Raw genomic sequence first — 20539 nt, forward strand, 5'->3', positions numbered from 1 at the left:
CGTCACGTTCGCGAGATGGATTTTCTGTTTGGCGAAAATAATGAAAAAGAAACGGCGACGGCGCGATTAATTCTCTGTGAGAGATGCGAAATCTGTCGACGGTGTACATCGTCAGAACCGCAAAAATAGCCAGGAAGGAATTAAGGGCGTCGATAAAAGTGCATTTGCGATGCATTTCGGAGGAGAAAAACTACCCCATCCGGTTGGGTAAATCACTCTCCGGGCTTTTAGCAGCGTTCTCTCTTTTTCCGCAGAGAAATGGCAGCGTAAAATCAACAAATCACCGCGCTAAAGTGGGTTGTGAAAACAGTGGAAGCGTTTTTCCGCTCCGCAGTGGCTTCGCAACTTTCTCCCCACGTGCAATAATTTTATCTCCGGAACGAGGCGCTTCGGCATTGTTTCGTTGCAATCATTTCCGCGGCAATTCTATAAATTCTAATTGCACCTCGACAAAGGCAGCCGCACGGTATCAAAGCCCGAATTTGATCTCGACCTTCCGCCTCGCGCGCGTTCTCCGGATCTCATCGTTCGTCGACCGCAATCCCAGCCACCCGGATCTGATTAATTCATTAGCCACTCTATCCAGAACACGGCGGCACTGATTTCCGCGTTTCGATCAGCTAATTACTATTTGTCTCTACTGTCCATACGCGTCTCTGCAGTCGGTCGACTAATTTATTAACGGCCGTGGCGCGACCATTCCGCTCGTGTCTCTCCGCGGCGGAAGGTCACGTATCAAAATTCGATTATCCACTTCATATCGGGGATTCGGGTAGGTGCGAAACCGGTCGTAACCGAATATTTAATCTCCAAGGGAACTCCTTTCAACGCGTGAAAAACTATTTTCGCCCGATTAGAGCCGGCAGGCACATCGCTGTATTACGTAACGGAATCGCGGCCGCTTATCGATTGGTGCATTGCGGCAGGTTATATACGCTAACATAGCACGGGACGGGAAAATAAAATAGGTGCGCTAATTTCGTTTGCCGGGGGTTCAAAATAACGATGGAACACGATCGCGATTGATCGCGTGGAAAAATTTTCAAACTCGAGAACGGTTTCCTCGTCCCCCAGCCGTTCTTCTATTCGTTCGTTCGATCGTTCGCACCGAGGAACGAAGGATCCTGGGTGAAATCGGAACGTGAAGAACGTCTTCACGCCTGATTGGAAATCCTCCGATTTCTTCGAGGTACGCCGAGGAGGATGTGGATAAGTGTTGGCGGGCGGGTGCAAGGGCGAGGTATTCGGGGCGTAGCCGGGACCCGGGCGAAGAAGATCTTATTATAATAAATCAGATTTATTGAGTCTGCGGCGGAGTATTTTAATATTTGACTTGCAAAGCCCGTCATCGCTACCTCCGCTGATCCTATATACCTCGACGCTTTTCTCCTCACGGATCCCAAGATAATATTTCATAGTATGATAAATTTTCGCTTCCATCTCATAACTCGAGGTATACGGTATACCTATACCTTTATACCTATACCTATGCATATACCTTATACCCATATTCCTCGGCGCTTCGACTTGGAAATCGGCTTCCTATAAAACCCGGTATATCGGTTATGTGTAGCGGTGTCGTCGGCTGTATCGCGTCGAGTTAATCTTTTTCGGGGAGATCGCGAAGATTCACGCTTCCTGCTCAACGATATCGGTGCGGTGTCTCAACTTCCCCTTACGGCCGCTGCGATTTCTTTCACTTTATTTCCACACTACGGTTTGACGATACTTTGCATCGGAATATGCTTGAAAAAGTCACGCGATTCGATTTCTACCGTGTCCGATCGTCGCGTTGTCGGACAAGTGGTGGGTGCCACTCGTTGGTCAGACGTTGAGATGCAGTCGTCGAGAAAATTTAATCATCCAGCTACGGGGACGGAGCGGTTTGAATCAAGCTCGTGATTGATATCGCAGAAGTATTCTGCTTTTTTTTTCTCTTTCTATTAAAGTCGCCAATTTAAACGAGCCAGGGAAAAAATGTCGAGCAAAACTAGCGAGTGAGGGGCGAAGGGTACTTTTGCGAATTAAGAAACGGCGTTTTAGCCACCCTCCGTCTGTGTTTTCTTTCTTTTTTCCAATTAAACTAATTCGAGGTTCGAATTTCGATCGATAGACAAGAAAATTGAACGAAAATTAGAGCGCGGATAGAACTTGGCGCCGTATTATCTTCTGTTTCTTGCAAATTATGATTTACCTACGCGTATTTAAGTGGAAAAATAAATTGCGTTGAAAATTGGAACCCATTGTTAATATTATTAACTATCCGTGCTTCGCTCTCAGTCACTTGATCCGCGCAAGCAGAAATTTCAATTAACGCGACCGATTGATGTAATTTCATATCCTTAGGGAATGGAAAATTTGCTAAGAGGAAAGCATTGATTTAAGCGAGGAAAGTACACAAAAATTAATCATTCTTTTTCATCGTGTATCGTGTAAAGCGTTGTTGAAAAATCTAAATTACAGATACGTGCATACGCAGTTTCAGCACGGGGTGAAAAACTGATCCCCGATTTTCCGACTCCAATTAACTGTTTCAACACCGGTGTTTTTTCCCGAACAATAAAACTTTTATCACAAACCCGGAGCTTGCGTGCCCCATTTTCTGCAGCAAATGAAGCGTTTAATATTTGAAATTTTCACGGAACGGCCTGCGTACACACCCAGGCACACACGATTCTGCACAACCCTTGCTCCTCGCCATCTCCGTGGTCGGGGTCACCCTTTCCTCGATGCACTCGTCTGCGAGGTTTCTCCCTTGGCTCAACTTTTGTTTCCGCTCTTTATTCCTCCGGATCTCTCCTCTATCGGTATAGGTGCAAAGTTGCGCGGGTTAGAAAAGTTGCCAAGCCTCGCAGAGTCGTTGTTATAACACGTGCTGCACCTTTTCATTTCACATTTTTACGCTTCTCGTTTCACTCGCAGCCATTACGGCGTTTCGATCAGAACGATTTCAGCAACGTGCGCTCCCTCGGATTGTTTCACTCGCACGCACGGTGCAGTTGTGCCGCAGACTTGGTATCGCCACGTTGCATATGAAAAGAAGGGGAGACAAAAGAGACAGTGAAAACGAGGTTTGACAAGGCAAGAGGTGGAGGGGTTATTCATTTTCCGCTCGGAATTCATCTACCCTCAAGCGGAAACCGATACTGTCCGCCCTCATCTACGTCGCAGCAATTATATTGAGGGATGGGCGAATTGCTCTGTGATTTATTTTTCTTCTTCTTTCGATCCGAGATCGTCATCATTTTATCCTCTGATTTTTCTTCGCTCCAACTCGCTCGGCAAACACGAATTCCGAGTTCTCGACGCCGCGTTATAGGCATCTACGCCACGATATTATTGAATTAGCGTCTCCCCTTCCCCGGGCAACTAATGTCTAAATTATAACGGCGGTAGAAAATTTCCTCCTTATAATCGGATCACTGCCTGCCTGCGGGCCAACCGAACCGGTAATGCGAATGCCGATTCTTATCGGTGTATGAGTATATCAAAAACCGCGGGGGAACTGAGAAGAAAAAATATCGTTATTAGCTGCGGCACGAACGCGAATTGAAATTCACATCTCGTCTTATCCGATCAATCTATATTTATTTTCTCAGTAACCATATACGTACGTACGTACAATCTTGCGAATGAAAATCAGTTTCAGTTCAAATAATACGCGTATCAAAAACACGGAAAAAAATTCCAAGAAATTTTTTCCAATCCCAGCCGCGTGTCTTCCGCACGGAGAACTCACGCCCTTCCCAATCCTAGTTCGTCGATACGAAAAATTCTGCGACACCGTACAGCGGGTAAAAAATTTGAACTTGGACCACGTACCGACGGAAGAATCAAGGGGCGGGTGGGAAAAGCTATCAAACGACCAGCTACGCAGACAGGGTTTTCCTCCTTGAGTTTGTTGGCTGGGGGGAAAAGTCGGGGGAGAATGCAGATCAAGTCTGAAGTAGGTTTGTGTGCGTGTATACGTACATATATATGTATATATATATATACATATACATGTGTACATCGGGTAAGCGAATGCGTCGCATACGAAGCGATAGTAAGAAAGGATCGAGAAAAGCTTGAGTAGCGACTCTGCCGGCGGGCTCCTAGCTCTTCCTCTCATCCCTGCTCCTATCCTGCGACGGCTCGACGTAGGTATATAGAAAAGCAGCCGCCTCGGAAGCTTCTCGACGCCCCGGCAGCTGCCAAATCTGTTCGGTACGCCTTGAGAATTGAAATGAATTTGCGAAGGGCGTCTGAATTATTTACCCTGGCATTACCTCGTCCTCTTTTCGAATTCCGCGACGCGTTTCTAGCCGCGATTAATCCGTAGGTATACCTTCTCACCCACTTCGTGTCGCCTTGCGAGACACCGACGACTCCCACGTCATTCGAAACCCAGCTTAAACTTATCCGGAATTTATAAGCTCATTGCAGGTTTAAACCTTCTTCTTTTTCGGTTCTTCGCTCGGTTCGCATGGCCGATTTTGCGATCCGCGCTTTCACGCGGACCGATTAATGCGCGCTTCATTGATTCGCAGGACGAGTAGGTACGACTCAATTTTGAACTCGCTATGGGAACCAAGGTATTTTCAGACTTTCCCAAAATAACTGCTTCATTTCACCACCGCGGATCGTCAGCAGTTGCCAGTTACACCGACAGCATGGATGAATCTGTGTATGGTAGAAAATTTACGGTGTTAAAATTGACCAAAAGTAGCCGGTGTCAACTACTGTAGAACAATTCTCGCGGTCAATTCAGAGCTTGAGCGTCAGATAGTGTTGGATTGACACCAAAAAATATTCTATAGAAGTTCACAGCACATTTTTTGTTCGCAGTTTTTACAGGGCTATGAAAACTTAGAACGGAGATTGCCGTAGTTAATTTGGCAGATGAAGCGAACTTAGAATGTCACGAGGAGTGCAGAGTGCAGAGGTATAATATCTTGAAACTCGAGTTCCGAGTATTTCTGAGCGAGCTTTTTACACGCAGACTAATGAAGTCAATTCCCTGTCCCATTCTGAGAACCGCTATTTCAAGGGGTGAATTCCGCCTCAACAGATTAAGGCGGAAGAGCTAATTGCAAGGTGACACGGTGTGTTTCTGGTGCACTGGCTGGTTGTTCGTTTCTCAGAACGTTGCCTTATACCTTACATATATGTATCTATACATACATGTACTAACCTTCGTGCAGCGGTACGCCTAAGTACACAGTACCCGGTTGATTTGCACGTGAAAGCGATTGTCTCGTTGAATACTGCTAGTTTACGTTTAAACGTCGAGGTATTTACCTTCCACGTCATGAGGCCACCGTCGAGTCGGTTTTGCGGTCACGACGTCGATGCATGGATCTTTTATTTTCCTGTTGAAATTCACACCGCCATTTTGCGTTACCATTCTCTTAAATTCGTCACAGTCGTTAGGCTGCACTCTTCCAGCCGCTTTTTGTGTCCGTTTTACCGGCTCTCAGCCGTGAGAGAGATCAAAAAGGATTTGGTCCACCTTTTGTGCAGACTCTTGTTATGCGTTACAGGTGAGGCTCGACGTCGAGGAGATTATATAATTGGCGGTGTTAAACCTCGGCCTTGGGACGGATTATAATATGAATCGTACGAAAAACAGAAGAGGGAAAAAGGGGACGAAGGAAAACAGTCAATTGGACGTTCGAACTCCTTTGGGCCTTGTCGCGATGGTCACACAACGACCATCGACCACTTTGTTCGTTACTCGTGACATTTGGCATTGAACGAACTTTCCCTTTCATCTTCGCTGATTTTCATATCCATCCCTTTTTTGTCCGGATCACGGTTCTCGTGTTACAGAAATTCCTTCAGCATCCTCGACGGATATTTTACCTCCAATATCCGTGGATCGTCCGATTCTTGTCCGATTGTTATTTTCGTTCTTTGATCGTGATTCTTCGCGCGAATACGTCGGGTATCGTTTTCACCAACGACCGGAACTTCTTCGACTTTTTTCTCCTCGTTCTTCTCTTTCTTTTTTTTTTTTCTTTTTCTCAGTCTCTGAAATGCGTCGGCGAAAACTTTTCCCTGCACATGGTGCAGGGAATACAGGAACTCAAAGAACTTTTCCCAGCCTTCTTGAATGAATGGATCCGTCCACTCCTCGCTCCCTGCAAGGTATTGCAAGCGTGTACGTCACGCCCACGCTCTAGTTTACAAACGTCCTGCACAACACGTTGACGTCGCTGTAGCACACAGTTGCCGCACGTGTCGTATACACATATACCATACATATAAAGCGTTGAAGAAATGCTTTGACATATGCTTTGAAAGTTCTTCTTTCGATGGGAAACTTTTTTATTTAAAACTTTTGTTACTCCTTTTTCCGCCCGTCTCCCTCTTACTCCCTTTATTTCTTTCTTTCTTTCTTTCTTTTATTGTTTCTTTCTATTTTTAGATACTTCTTCGACAACTTGATTGAAATTTCTTCTGTAACCGAGACGCGGCTCAATAAACAGGCATTCTACGTTTTGGAAATGCTGAAGAGTTTAGGCGACGTTGATTGTTCGAAATCGCCCGACGGCTCCCGCCGCTAGCAGACTGTTTCAATTGATTAGACCCGAGCAATTAATTCTGAAAAGCTAACTGCCACGGGCACGCCTCAATTTATACTTCAGTTATTACTCTCGCGGAATTAGCCGGCGTGATTGACTCTATTTGCGCGTGTATGCGTAGACCGTGCGTGTGCGAATAGAGCCTGAAATTTTTAGGGACGAACATCATACGTCGAACCGAGAGAGGAATATTAGCATTTGACAGCGGTATACGTGTGATGAAATTTTACGTTCAACTGGGACGGTAATTGACGGTGGTTGAATTCGAGAACTAATTGGAACCTAATTGCGAAAAATCGATATTGCTTAAACTGCAACGAAAGAAGATCCGACTGTTGCAGGCAACGCTCCTGATCCTTGATTGAAATTCATCTCCACAAAGTGAAATGAGATTTGTAAATTGCCCCGCTGTTTAAGTCACTGGTATAATTTACTTGCATCGCTTAATCTCGTCGAGCCTGTGGAAAGGGATTAATGAAAAATAAAATTTCAAAGGGTTTTAAAATATTTCAACAGACTTTTTAATGTGCAGAGTCTTAAGTGTTTTGACGCGTCAGCAAATTCTTTCTCACTCACTCCTTTCCATTGCTTTATTGCTTTTTCTTCCCCTTATCCAGAGCATTTTCAATTTTTTTTTTTTTTTTGTTCCACCGTGATTGTTCTCTACAATTATTTTCAACCAGCTTCGATTTCATTTCGAGTCAGTTGGAGCTTCGCTCTACATCCAGCTCGAAAATTCAAATTCACTGTCCGCTTTCGCGAATTGGTAAATTGCCAGTATCGCGGATAGCTATATAATCCTGAAAAATTCTCGGCGTGCCAAAAATTTTCGTTGGCATATCGCGGGAAAATTACCTCTGCGCTACTACGTCCCTGGATATAGAAATAACCAAGTGATCTGCATCTGCGTAAAACCTCGAAAAAATATCAGAAGCAAAATAAACCGCTACGATAATAAAAAAAAAAAAAAAAAAAAAAAGAAAACGTAACGTAATTGACGAGCATCGAACATGCGCGAAATGCCAGAGATTAATTTCGGAAGATAGTAAAACGAAATCGCTGATACGTCCTCCTCGATTTTTGTGATTCGCAGTAAAAGGCGCACGGTTACTCCTTAACGATATAGCGCAGAATCACGAGCGGCTCCGCCTGTAAAGTCTCGCTGTTTTATCGACCTCGAAACAACTCGGGGGTCGGTATGATACAATTCGCAAAATCGCTGATATCCACGCATGTCTCCCGTGTGCGAAATTTATCTCGATTTCGATGACATTGAAAGCGTGGCTGAAAAATTCAGTTATTGACACGCTTAGGCCCAATTATTGACCCTTGTATTTTAAAAAATTACAAATTGACGGCACAGATTGTGAGCTTCTCGATGACTAAAACCGATTGCTAAAGGGTCAGTCGCTATAAATTTTAGAACTAAGGATCAAACGGATGCAACCAAAAAAAGTCAACAATCGGTAAACTCACCTTAACGGTGTTAAATTTGTGCAATTGTAAGTTGTTCTGCTTCCGTTAACGGTCGTGATCTCCCGTCGTCGTAAAATCAATCGGCAAGGATGATAATCTATAGACGGTCCGTTAGGACTGCTCGCTGGTCCTGGGGGTCTAAAAAGGCGGCTTGACCCGACCCGGGTTGAAATACCGTAACGTTTTTACGGGGCAAAACTCTGTGTGTTCCCGGAAGCCAATGAAGGATATAAAGTGGAAAAGTGGAAAAGTGGAAGGAGGGCAGCGGCGTGGCGGCGGGAATATGGCTGGGGAAAATGAAACAAATAGGAAACGCGATGGAACGGGGCGGACGACGGGGTGCAGGGCGTGCGGTGAACGACTCCTGAATAACTCATGGGGTGAAGAGAACAAGTGATTTCGAGGGTACGCCGTCGATAACCTAAGCGAAAAGGTGCACCTGTGCGCCATATTTCGCGTTTCACCGTCGTCAAAGGGAAGAGCCGCGAAACGCCGGAACTCCGAGGCGTTCGAACGGGACGTAATTTGTCAATCGACGCCACTTGACAACGACGACGGAATTGTATTTGAACCTTCGCCTCTTCCGGTGAACGGCGAACGCTTGTTAGTTCCGGGACGAGATGGATTGTTTACCTTTCCGACTCTTCGTCTCGCGTCTTCTCCTTCGTTCTTGGAAAAGCTTCGCGTTTTTCCGCAAACTTTTCTCGGAGAAATTTCACCGCGAATTTTTTCAATCCGCCTGATTACCCCTATGCCGTGCGGAAGTTTAGAGGTTACCGAACGGCACCTGCATCCGTGACCACGACCCAACCTTATCGTCTCCGCGCATGGAAAAAGTTTCGCGTCTTGCGACGACGCTTGTCTCGTGATACTGCAGAGTCGACGGTAAAAATATCTCGGGCTCGATGGTATTAACCTTTGCAACTTCTTTTAATATCACCGCTCTACGTCGTGCGCTCGGTTCGCTTTAATAAAACCTTGGGAATGTCGTTCGCGTTCCTCTGTCGACACGGTATGCTGAACGTTGACCGGAGCATCGCTTAGGCGCATTTCTCGGTCTCTGTTTCGCCGTTTTGTCCATTTTTGATGAATCGGAAAATGGACTCTGGCCAGGCACGAAATGCGCACAGACAATATCCGACGTTTGTGTAGCTGCTCGAGCGAAACACCGAAAATAAATCAGTGACGGAAGAGTAGATCAGGGGACTACCGCCTATACCCGGAGTCACGGGGCTGGTGTACACGTTATTTTCTTCGATCCGAAAAGATAAGCTTTTATTTATTTCTTTTTCCTTCTTGTTTCCCCCTTGAACCTCTCTACGCGGAATATTTATCGAACGCTGGTCGACGATTCGTCGCGGCAGAGTTGGTAGGTCCGACTTGTTTCTTTCCGAAAGATGAATCGAAGGAAAGAGAAATCTACTCGTCGTTATTGCGGAAAGTAAGGGGAGGAGAGAATAGAAAAATAAAAATTTTGTAAATGGATGCAAATAAAATTGAAGGAGAAATGCTTCGAATCAACATACTTTTTATCCAACGGTGTGAGTTGAAATACATACCCTTACCTACTTTTCGAGACATTACTGGGAAAAAGCATTTACTGGCTGCTGCTCGGCCGGCCAGTGGTCGCCGTTGGGGAGAGAAGGGAAGCGGAAGAGGAACGCGGACTAATTCTAGCGTGTAATTAACCATCTCTAACCGTTCCACTATCTCGCAACGACCGCTACAATTTACGGCTAAGCTCCTCACCGCGAGTGTTTTATGAAAAAGGGGATGGAGGAGGAACCAAGAGGCTTCAAGCGGATAAATGGAGCGGAGAACAAGCCGGAATCGGGCCCCGTATTCCACTGATTCGTTCCGGCTCTCTCCTCTCCCCGTGATATTACAGCTATGTTCGGCCACGGACGGAATTCGCATGACGTATAGGACGTCTGGCTGTGCCAAGGTATAGCCGCCAGTAGCTGGTAGAACTCCGGCCACCAGTCACGGTATAAAGTTTCGACATTATCCACACCGCAGCCAGGATACCGCGCATATAAATACACGGTACGCTTCGCGTCTGCCTTGCATTTGCTAACGCGATACCGGCGGCGAGTCTACGCTTAAACGCAAATTTGATACTCGAAATTACCATAATTTTGGCTCTCGGCCAGTCACTTCGTCTCGAGGATTCCCTTGAACTTTTGTGCGAGTTGAATCGCGCGCATGAAACGGGAATCTTCCCCTATTTTCATTTTAATATTCCTGTTCGATTCTCCCCGAGCTCTCAGTTGCAGTTTATACCGTCGCCTCCCATTGTCAGCCTTTCTCACGACTCTCGAGTGCTTGGAAATTGGAAAGGGATCTGGGGAAAAGCAATTATGAGGAGAATCGGGAACGATAATTTTTTCTTCCAAACGAACCCGACGACCTCTTCACGCCGCGGACGACGAAGGTGCGCCAGACGATTCGTTTCGTTGTATGATCCTGGAGGAGAAAAGCTGATTCCAGAGGTTGGGAAAGTGGCTCTCCCCATTTTACGGTACTTCGGGTGATCCGAGTCGTATATAAGGGATAATTGCAGTTTAAGGGTTGATGGTTGAATGAACAGTTCGTATAATTGAAATAACTTTCGCTCAAGGATGGAAGGGAGGGGGGACAAACGGGTCGTAAACTTCTGGTGGAATAAATAGAACAAAAGCCAATCGTCGCAGTCGGTTATGAATTTTCCTCGGTTCCCGGGACGAGTTTTCAAAAGTTTCAAGTTCTCCTTGGCCGTTCGGGCGGCAGAATGACCGCCAAAGTACGACGACGTTATGCAAAGTTGGGCGAAAATGGGGGGAGGGGGATGGGAAAGCATCGGAAGCAGGAGAAAAACAGCGAAGAATATGCTAATGGGAAAGGAAGCCGCCGACGACGTCTCGAGGGTGCCGTGAGAATAATCTTGCCTTTGACAAAGGGAAAATAGGAAGACATTCGACGCAGGCACGGCCTTGTTGCCATAGGACCAAAATTCGATTGTCCGGCAACTCCGGGTACGGGGATCCGAAATCTACGAAAGGTTTCCTCCCATTGTTCCGAGACATATTAACGACCCTGAAGTCAGGCCGAGTCGACAGCCCTGGCAATCAATTATTCGGCGAAGCCGCCTTCTTCTCGAAGTCCCGTAAAGTCTTCGCGGCTCGAAAGGCGAGATTCAATCGAGACTCGATCCAGGTCCACGTGCTATCAAAATCCTCTCTCCGGTCGCTCGGCCATGGTGCTCAACGTCACTCCGTGCTCGTATTTCATCTCAAGTGTCTGCGATGTCTTTAGGGAAATATCGTTAGCGGAATGAGGTTATATTATACGCCTCGTGATGCGCGTTGCTCCATTTTGAAGCGGGGTGAGTTTAGGCTGCACCCTGTAGCGCGGTCGGAGGGAATCACGGATCCTCAGGGGGAAAATAATGGCTCTGTGCAAATAGTGTGTATAGAGGCGGCGCGGCGGTAACTTACTTTCGAGATTACTCGCTTTTGTCGTAATTTCAAAGCTTGGTAATCCTCCGTCTCTCTTCCCGCGTTACTCTCGTCTTATTCGTCTTATTCGAGTGCCTTGCGCTTCTCGAACTCGTAACCAGCGGGTCTCTCCTTTCTCTCGGTCTTCCGGCTCCCCTTCCGTTCCGTCTTCCGACTTCCGGTTTCCTGCATCCCCTTCTCTCCTTACCCGCAAGTACTTGTCGCGGTTGTTTGCAATTCCTGCAAGGCAACTCAGACTCCGTCCGTCCGTTCCTTCTTTCTTTTCCACGTCTTTGTTGAAACCCGGATGAAGAAATTCATGAAAGAATTCTACTCCCGCAGACTCTACCTTTGACTATAATCCATTTCTTTTTATTTTTAATAAAAAATGCGGCATTCGGCTTCTCATATATATTACATCAATTGTAGCAACGATACATATGCGTTGTCCGGGGATGTAAAAGTCCGGCAATTTTTAGCAAGGGGTGATCGTAGGGTGGCTCCGGGCGTCGGGAAACGGAAGACGTCTCGATGCCTCTCACCGATATCCCGGGGAAAATCGTATAGACCGAAGATTCGATTGGCTCCGTTGATTCTCAGCTGAAACTTTGTACTCGTATACTCATTTTGCGCAAAACCGTAATACCCACTGGCACCCAACTTTTCCCATTTAAACTTCTCTTCCGCTTCTCGACTCTAATAAAAATAATGAAAAATTATCAACCGTCGATGCACTGTGGCGGTGGTGTCGCGGGGTAGCGCAACTCGAAACCGACACCTCACCTGAAAAACGAACCAACGATTCATCGACGATGAAATAAATTTGACGAAAAAATGGAGCCGGAAAACAGCTAAAACGCGTTGATAAACGCCCCGTGTCTGTATTTATTGTTTGCCAATATCGCTCGGCTCCGCGATTATTTCCCGCCCACCTCTGCCCCTTCAAACTTGATCGGAACGCCCGGAAAATATGGGCGGGATCTGGGATTAATACGAAATCGGGCAATTAACGGTGATCGCGATAAAAGCGGCAACCGAGAAGCCGATCCCCTTCCGGGTAACGCGATCGTTGGAAATAATTTGTGGAGGTTGAAAAAAATGATTCCCCGCAAAATTGGCCCGATTTAAACTTTGGTCTTACGCCCGATGAGTTGTTGAATGTTAGTCAATTACAACTCCTCGCGATTCAATTATAGATACACCGGGTGAAAAATGATCGACAGAAGAAAGTTCGTAGAGTATAAAATTGAGCGAGTTATTAATGGAAGAATGAAAGGCAAAATGAGGTAAAATAAGAAAAAAATAAGAAGTGCTGGCGCGTGGTTAAGTGCCGCTTTTTTCCGCCCGCGCGGCGGAAGCGAGAATACTTGAATATTCCACGAGTTCGTACACGGTGTGTGTGCGTGTGTGCCCGTTGCATGCCGGGATCTTTCCTGCAACACCTACGACGGAGCACCGTCTGCCTGTTAATCCGTGCAAAACTGTGTCTCACGTCCCGCATGTGTCTCGTTCGTCGAGCTTCCACTGTGTTTTGCAAAACTACCGCCGAGTATATCTGCTGCCGTTTCCTGGGCCGGATAGCGAACGAATTTCCGGCGACGGAACTCGCGTTTTGCTTCAATTTTTAGCCTCTCTTTTTTTGCCGGGACAAATGAAAACTGCAGTGGAGAAATACACGTCTTTTCGACGCTCGTTGCTCGTGAAGTTGACCAGGCTAAAGGAAGAGGGAAAAAAATAACGATAAGAGCGGAGAAGAAGTCGTCGATAGGATGATTAGGGATGATGGGAGAACTTTTAAACGGAGAAAAATTAGTTTAGACATTTTTTTCACGACGTTAAATCCGTGTCCTGTTTTCTTTCTTTCACGTTTCTCGCTAATTTACCGTCTTGACTAATATGCACCGGTTAAGAACTGAGCGGTAACCGGAACTAAAAATTTCTCCCGCAGTACAGAGAGTAGCCTTGCTCTGGATTTTGCAATCTGCCTATGCCTCGCAGAAATTTGTTTCGAGTAGACTCATGCTCGGCAACGCGCATATTCATTGCTATTGAATATTCAGAGTGGTCATTAAAGCGAGACGTGTGCAACGTTGTGTGATATTTACGCGGCAACTATCACGTCGATTGTATTTTAATACTAAAGTGAGCAGTAACGCAGTCTTGATTATACGGAATAAATTATTAACCTGACTCGTGTGTTAATCTGTATGTATCATCGGCGTAAAAGAAAATTCTTCTTTACACTTTGACCGCGACGAAATTTAGCTCGTTTGTAATGTCGCTACATTAAAACTGCATTTTTAACTTTATCCACGTAACTGCCAGTCGCATTATTCATGGTCATACTCGTATGAGAGTGACGCCCTTGAAGTATATTTTTGTATTAGTTTTTCTATCGATGCTAGACATTTTTACGGATTTGTAGCCTTTGATGATTTTTCGTCTTCTCTTTTCGTGCGAAAAAGCTCAATGCCTCTTTACGGTTAATCACACGCTCATCAAAATGTCAGAGAGTAACGGATGAATTTCAGTTAATTGTGTTTCAAATTCATTATGGTAATAATACGTAAAAAATAATCTGCGTCTTACGTTGCGAAGTTGAAGTAGATTCTCCGTTTCAAATAACTTAACGTTTCGGAGAAGCGAAGATGCAAGTAAAAGCGACACGGTACAAGAGTTGTGACTGGAAAATGAATTTGACTAATCGAAATATATCATATTTGCATGTAAAAAGTTTCTTAATGATCGCGAAAATTATTCAAAGATAACAGAATTTGGCATTTTTTGCTAAACGGTAACGCACATGCTGCAGTGGAATAACAACGTACGTGAGGTGTAAACGAATAATGCAAAAAGTTTGCGAGACGTTCGTCGAAAGCAAGTGTTGACTTGTCAGGCGGTAGTGAGAGAGAAGAGCGAAGCCACTGTACACAAGTCTCAAGGTTCAAGCAATAATTAAGGTAGCAAACTTCTCTCCAAGACTGGCAACAAGCTCGAACTTCGACTTGGTGAGCCAGCATGCCGAGGTAGCGAAACTGCTGACGAATTTCCGTCTCTCGAAATGCACTTGGAGATCGTTACCTCTAGAGATAGTTTCCTCCGTGTCGCTTTCTCTCTCTCTCTCTCTCTCTCGTCTCCCTCCGTCTGTTTATCTTGAACCGCGGATATCTTATCCACGAGTTTCTCTCACACGCAGCAGAAAAAAGCTGCCGAAAAGTTTCAAAGAACACAATGCAGCCATTCACCCGAACAAGCCCGAAAGCTCGAGGCCTTTTCACGCACCTTGGTTCATACGGAATACGAAATCGTCGTCAGAGCTTTTAGCCACGATCCGCTGCGTTATTGGCCTCCGTTCCTGACGATATTACTTAGTCGTGTCCGTGTCACGGTCTGCAAACAACCGGCAATAACGTCTACCACGTTCCGCTCCCAGTCATTGTCAAAACACCGGGCAGCAAGCAGCAGCAGCAGCGGCAAAGGGCTCAGGGATATAAACAGAGGTGGATAAACTCTCTGAAACTGCGGCACGGTAATGACCGTCCTTTACTGGCTGTACACACACCGAGTATCGGTGAGGCCTGAACGAATATTTGCAGATCAGGTGATTAGTCGAATTGCGGGATTCGGACGGATCGGCTCGGGATGGCGGTTTGATTTTTGGGTACGGCACGCCTGGATCAAAGTCTTGGCATTCCATTTAGTTAACGAGCGTTACCTGGTACCTGGACTCTGTGCGTTTTGGACGCACCGTTTGGCTTCCAGAAATACAGTAGTAAGTGCACACCGTGGGTACTTTGGATACTAGGGAAGTAATTTTGAGCTGGGTAACTGTTGCGCTGCTGAGAAATTCCTGGATCTAAAACTAGTTGGGAAATTAGTTTTCCCTGGATTCGCTGAGGATGCCGACGACGACGACGAGTCGCAAGTTCGAAAATTAGATTTCGACAGACTACTGCAGCCTCTCTGCCGCTGCGGAAAACAATTTTCTTCTTACTCAAGATCCTTTCAATGTATGCTAACCCGTGTAACGATATCCCCAATGTATATGTTCAAGTCAATTTCTAACGACACAATTTTCCTCTGTGTTTCAGGCTGGACGACGAGAAGCTCGACCTGATAAACGTAAGTGCCGACCAATTATCCTCTACGCCAAGTGTACCTCGTGCACTGTGCTTGTGGCGACGCGATGCACGCAATATGCAAAGTTCGGGAAATTTATCCGGGAACCTTACATTCGCTGGTTCACGACTCGACGTGTGTGAGCTGTCTCTGTGCATGCGAACGCGAATAACAGCGCGAGCACCTTTACCTACGTACTATTCCTAATTTCTGGTCGGTTCAGTGAAATTAATTGAACAACCGTAGCAAACATACGCACTGCTCCCTCGTTACACACCGCATCAAAACATCCGCACGGTTGGGTCCGTGTAAACTAGGGTTCAGGTTCACCCTGGATAAATCTCCCGACAGATGAATCAACAGGAAGATACGTATTTGTATAGGTATACGTATGCGATACGTATGTATACGTGGGTACTCGTATGATTTCGAAACGGAATCAACAACGACCCGCCGGGCAACTCAAGTCCTTGTGATCCTTTCTGCACATTCGACGAAAAGCACTCGAAACGATGTCACGATTTCGCAGAACGTGGCTCGGAAAAAGAATAAATACCCACTCGAAAGCGAGCCTTTCTTCAACAAGCGGGCTGGTGAGTTGAAAATCAGTACTTTTCGTCAATCTGATTACGAGATGGTCGGAAATTCAGTATTTATACAAAATACGCTAAAACAGTCAAATACCGAAATTACAATCAAGCTCAACTAGCGCGTCGATGTTTCGTTTCAAACCGCATCAAAGTGATGAAAAGTTGTACATTATTCGTTCGATTTTATTCCGGAATGGTTTGTTTTTCAGTACAAGTATCGATGCTGTTCAACTCACCATCCGCGGGACACACGCGGTAGTTATATTATTATTTAACAAAGTAAAACTTCGACCGGAAAGCCGTCCGACAAACACCCGAAAGCCGTTGGAGTGTCAACGCTGCAACGACTCGTATCTCGGTGAAATTCCACGGGTGCTCTCAGGGCTGACCCTTTCAGGCCCTCGACTCCTCGCGCTTTGGCCTAATAGCCCGCCCGTGGGTTTTTTAGGAAACGCTAATGGCGTCCCACTCCCATCGAGTTAACTCGGCCTCGGCTCTGAGGGCAAGTTTTGCGGACGTCGAAACATAGGCGCAGGAAAGGACCTGACGGGCGTCTCCAACCAGGCTGCAGAGTCCGCGACCCTGACTAGCGGGCCTGAAATTTCATTTCTTTGCCCATCGAAACCCCTTTTCGCCGCTAACGCGTTGATCCCGGATTTCGTTGCTCCCAAATTTTTCGCCCAAAGTTTTACCCGACACGCTGCAGCGTCGCGGGCAACGTCACATCTCGTCTACGAAACCACGAGATATTGGATCCAGTGCCAGATAAAGCTGCCCGTTTTCGCAGCCTCGGGCTTATCCCGTGACTTACGTGTGAAAACGGGGAAAAACGTTCCAGCGTGAAAACTGCACGTTCTCTTTTCCCGGTCCTTACTGACTTCGAAGATAAGCCCTCGACCAGTTCGATTTGGGGTCGCGCTAACTGGCATCCTTATTTTCGCGAGAGATTTTCCTAGCTTTTCTTTTCTTTTCTTTTCTTTCTTTCTTTCTTTCGTTCTTTCATACGTTTTACCGCTTACTGCACTCTGGGTGAGTCTTTTACTCGGGTCAAGTTTCGCTCACAGCTTTTATACGGTTTTACGCAAGCTCGAATCAGGGGGGCGGAAAGTTGCGGCGATAAAGCGTCGCGTCACCGCCGCATATGTATGACACGTATGTGCAATATACACGGTACATGTGTAAGAACCTGAAGAGAATATTCAACCGGTGCTTCAGTCTTGCGAGTTTGAGCTGCAATCAAGGCGAAAACTCGGGTCCCCGGATCGCGAGCCCGGTCGGTGTGTATAACTGCTTCCTGCACGCCGTTCGTTCGCTCGTGGGGTGAGAAAAGCTAATACTACCCCGTTACCGGGAAACTAACAACGACGTTTAAATTCATTTCTACCCGTTAACCGCGTTACTCTCAAACTGCACTTGGAGCCGTTATTCTCTTTCCTCGCACGTGCGGTTCGCTTTTCACGGCTGTACCTCTATACCTGAAAGTGTGTAACGACCATTTGAAAATTGTTCGAAAATTAGAGTCTTGCGAAAGCTGAAATCCGGGGCGTTTCGGGGAAGTTTTCCTAATTTTCACATCTCAGATTTACTCGTCTTCTTGCGTCAAGTTTCGGCAAACACCTGACGGCAAATTGGAGGGATAACAGCGTCCCGGTGAATCCGCCGTAACATGTAAACCCACTTTCTCCGTATAAGAAGCGTAACTTTATAGTTACGCGAGTTTAACGAGGCGGTTCCCTGAAGGTTCTTCTTAATAAATGTTATCAGGAATCCTCCGAGGACCCCCGAGAGGTATAACGCGACCGCGACGTAAACCGTTTGGGTCTCCGAAAATCTCCCTTGGTTACCCTAGATCCTGGACTGAAGTGAGAGTTAGGGCTGGCTTAGAGTCGGCCTGGCGTCTCGGTAAAACCACCTATGCGCCGAGCCTTGGGGAAAAGGAAGTTATTTTTGCCAGGATAGCTCGGAACGACGACGTATTTGCTACGGATACACATCCGACATGTACCACGAACGTATTTTAGGACCGCACACGCGAATCGACTTTTCTAACGTTCGTCTTTTGCGGCCACCCTCTTTGGTTGTTCCCACGGCTGAGCTTCTGTAATTAGTCCGCAGGCTCTTCTAAGCCACTTTCAAAGCTGGACCTGGCTTTCCCAGAATCGTGCCAGCGAATTTGCAAAGGATCCCGAGACTCTTGATTGAAAACTTACGGCCAAGTACAGCAGTTGTACGAACGCGGTGAAAGCCGGTTGGTTTGTTGCCGGATGCCTCAGTGATCCAAAGACTAAATACAAACTACGAAACTTTTGATCAATGAAACTATTTACAGCTTTTGACCACTCGAATTTTACTGCGGAAAACGTCGCTCGCGCTCTCATGGAATTGATTAGAAAATCTGTAGCTGAATTGAAAGTGCTTAACCCGGTGAAATAAATCGAACGTGGGGCTGTTCAACCCGCGACGGAATTTGCTTTTGATTAAACGAACATCGAGCTGCCGAGAGAGTGTAATGAAACGGCTTTGTGTGCATACCAAAATTACGTAGCGTACAGCTTTCGTAACGTCAAGTGGAGGAAAGGATGGAGAGTCGACGGAAGCGTAAAAGCTTCCTAGTCAATATAGTTAAACCTGTGGGAGTGAATTTTGTCCCGCAGGCGTGAAGTGTAATTAACAGCTTAACTCCCGTGAATTCGTTTAGCTGGGTGGGATGTTATAACATTATCATAGGAGCGCATAAAACGAACCGAAACTTTATGGCGGTTGAGCGCGGCGGCCGGATTCCCGATAAGAAGTATCAAACGCACAGAGTGTACGGAACTTGGGGATCAAACTTTATCCGCAACGAACGGCTGGCCTGCTTGGCTCTTTGCGGATTGCCTTGAAGAGTCGGGATTATTGTGCAATTAACGCTGCGTACAATGGGTGATAAATTTTTAGACGAGATTTGACGGACTTTTACAGGTACAGCTGTAACAGCTTGTGACCGGTTTATGAAACGTATGGATTAAAACTACAAAATTCAATCCGTATATAAACGTTGATTAATTCCAACCGCTGCCGCTGCGGTTATTCCGGTTTTCTTTGCGCAATCGACAATAACAACGACGCGTCGAAATGAGTCGTTGTTTTCGAACAGCCGAGTCTAAGGTAAAACCCAGCAGCACGTTTACCGCAGAATTTATTTCAAGCTAATTGCATCGCCAGATAAGAGGATTTATTTCGAGCTAGAATTCCACGTAGCTTCGTCCCCGCGTAACGAGGAAAGTTCAAAATTTTACTCAACTCTTGAATAAATCGCACGCCGCGCACAACGATCTGCTCCCTCCCTCTCACACTTCGTGTTGAATTCTACATATTTGCGTCGAAGCCTTGCGCTGTTTGATATTTTATTTACAATCGTTGGCAAAAAATTCTCGGAACTTTATTTACGTATTTCTGATTTTTTTCTCCTAAAGTGAAAATGGTCCTCCCCATCCCTCTAATCGGACGCCGAAAAACCGTTCGCGGAAAACGGAAGCAATTGGCACTAGGATGTGCTAAGCGTGTCCTCGAGGTAGGAAGGTACAGGAGCGTGTGCACGTTGTACTGTCCCGAAACGGTTTCTCATTCCCCGCTTTCGGCCATATATATTCGAGGGAGCACCCGAGACGGCTTTTGTTGAAATTACCTGCTAGTTATCTAAAGCCTAACGCCCGCTTCATGAATAAAATTGCAGTTGTTCAAGCCGTAAATTCGCTCCACGGGAACCTCGGTGAAAATCTAAAATACCTGCAAGTCTTGTTATTATATTTAGACGGGAGACCGAATTCTACTTAGCAGCTTCAGGCACGAAATATTTCGCCGGCATAGGGATTTTTCCCGATTTTTTTCGCTTGTATTACCGACACCGTGTATATTCGTGCTTCTCTTAATTCCTCCCCCTCTATCGTCTCGTCTCGTTCAACAGCCGCATCCTCTGCAGCAGCAAATGAATCTAATTACATCTGAAATTTAAATGCGACTGAATTTACATTTAATATGAACGACCGTCGGGGAGGCAGAAATCGTGCTGAAATAGCCGTCTTAGCGCGTCGAAGTTTCTCTGGTATTTTTGCCCGGGGTTTGCTTCGTAGCCTTGTGCTTATGGCAGAATCGAAAATTCAAATTTCGTTCTTTGTTTCTTCGACGTTTTATTTTTACCTCTACTTTTCGTCACGGGGATTGAAATCGCGAAAGCGATTCTTTGTCTCTGATAGAAGCACGCGCAAGCTCAAATTTTGCCGGGGTTATTCGCAATTCGAGAAGGGCGTTTTGCCTCGAAGCGGGCGGTAAA

General features: G+C 46.1%; 1 protein-coding gene and 1 long non-coding RNA gene across 4 annotated transcripts in view; one reads left to right on the forward strand and one right to left on the reverse strand.

Moving 5' to 3' along the window:
• Positions 1–20539, forward strand: part of LOC124308085 (leishmanolysin-like peptidase) — a 213388-nt gene that overhangs the window by 154541 nt on the left and 38308 nt on the right. For both annotated transcript variants that reach the window (XM_046770432.1, XM_046770433.1), the window contains exon 3: positions 15610–15640. In XM_046770432.1, the coding sequence (XP_046626388.1) occupies positions 15610–15640 (31 nt within the window). The remainder of the gene's footprint in view (positions 1–15609; positions 15641–20539) is intronic.
• The window catches only part of LOC124308093 (uncharacterized), a 181355-nt gene that overhangs the window by 130838 nt on the left and 29978 nt on the right, over positions 1–20539 (reverse strand). The window lies entirely within an intron of this gene.

The sequence above is a fragment of the Neodiprion virginianus genome, chromosome 6 (assembly GCF_021901495.1).
Source record: "Neodiprion virginianus isolate iyNeoVirg1 chromosome 6, iyNeoVirg1.1, whole genome shotgun sequence".
NCBI classification, from domain to species: Eukaryota; Metazoa; Arthropoda; class Insecta; order Hymenoptera; family Diprionidae; genus Neodiprion; species Neodiprion virginianus.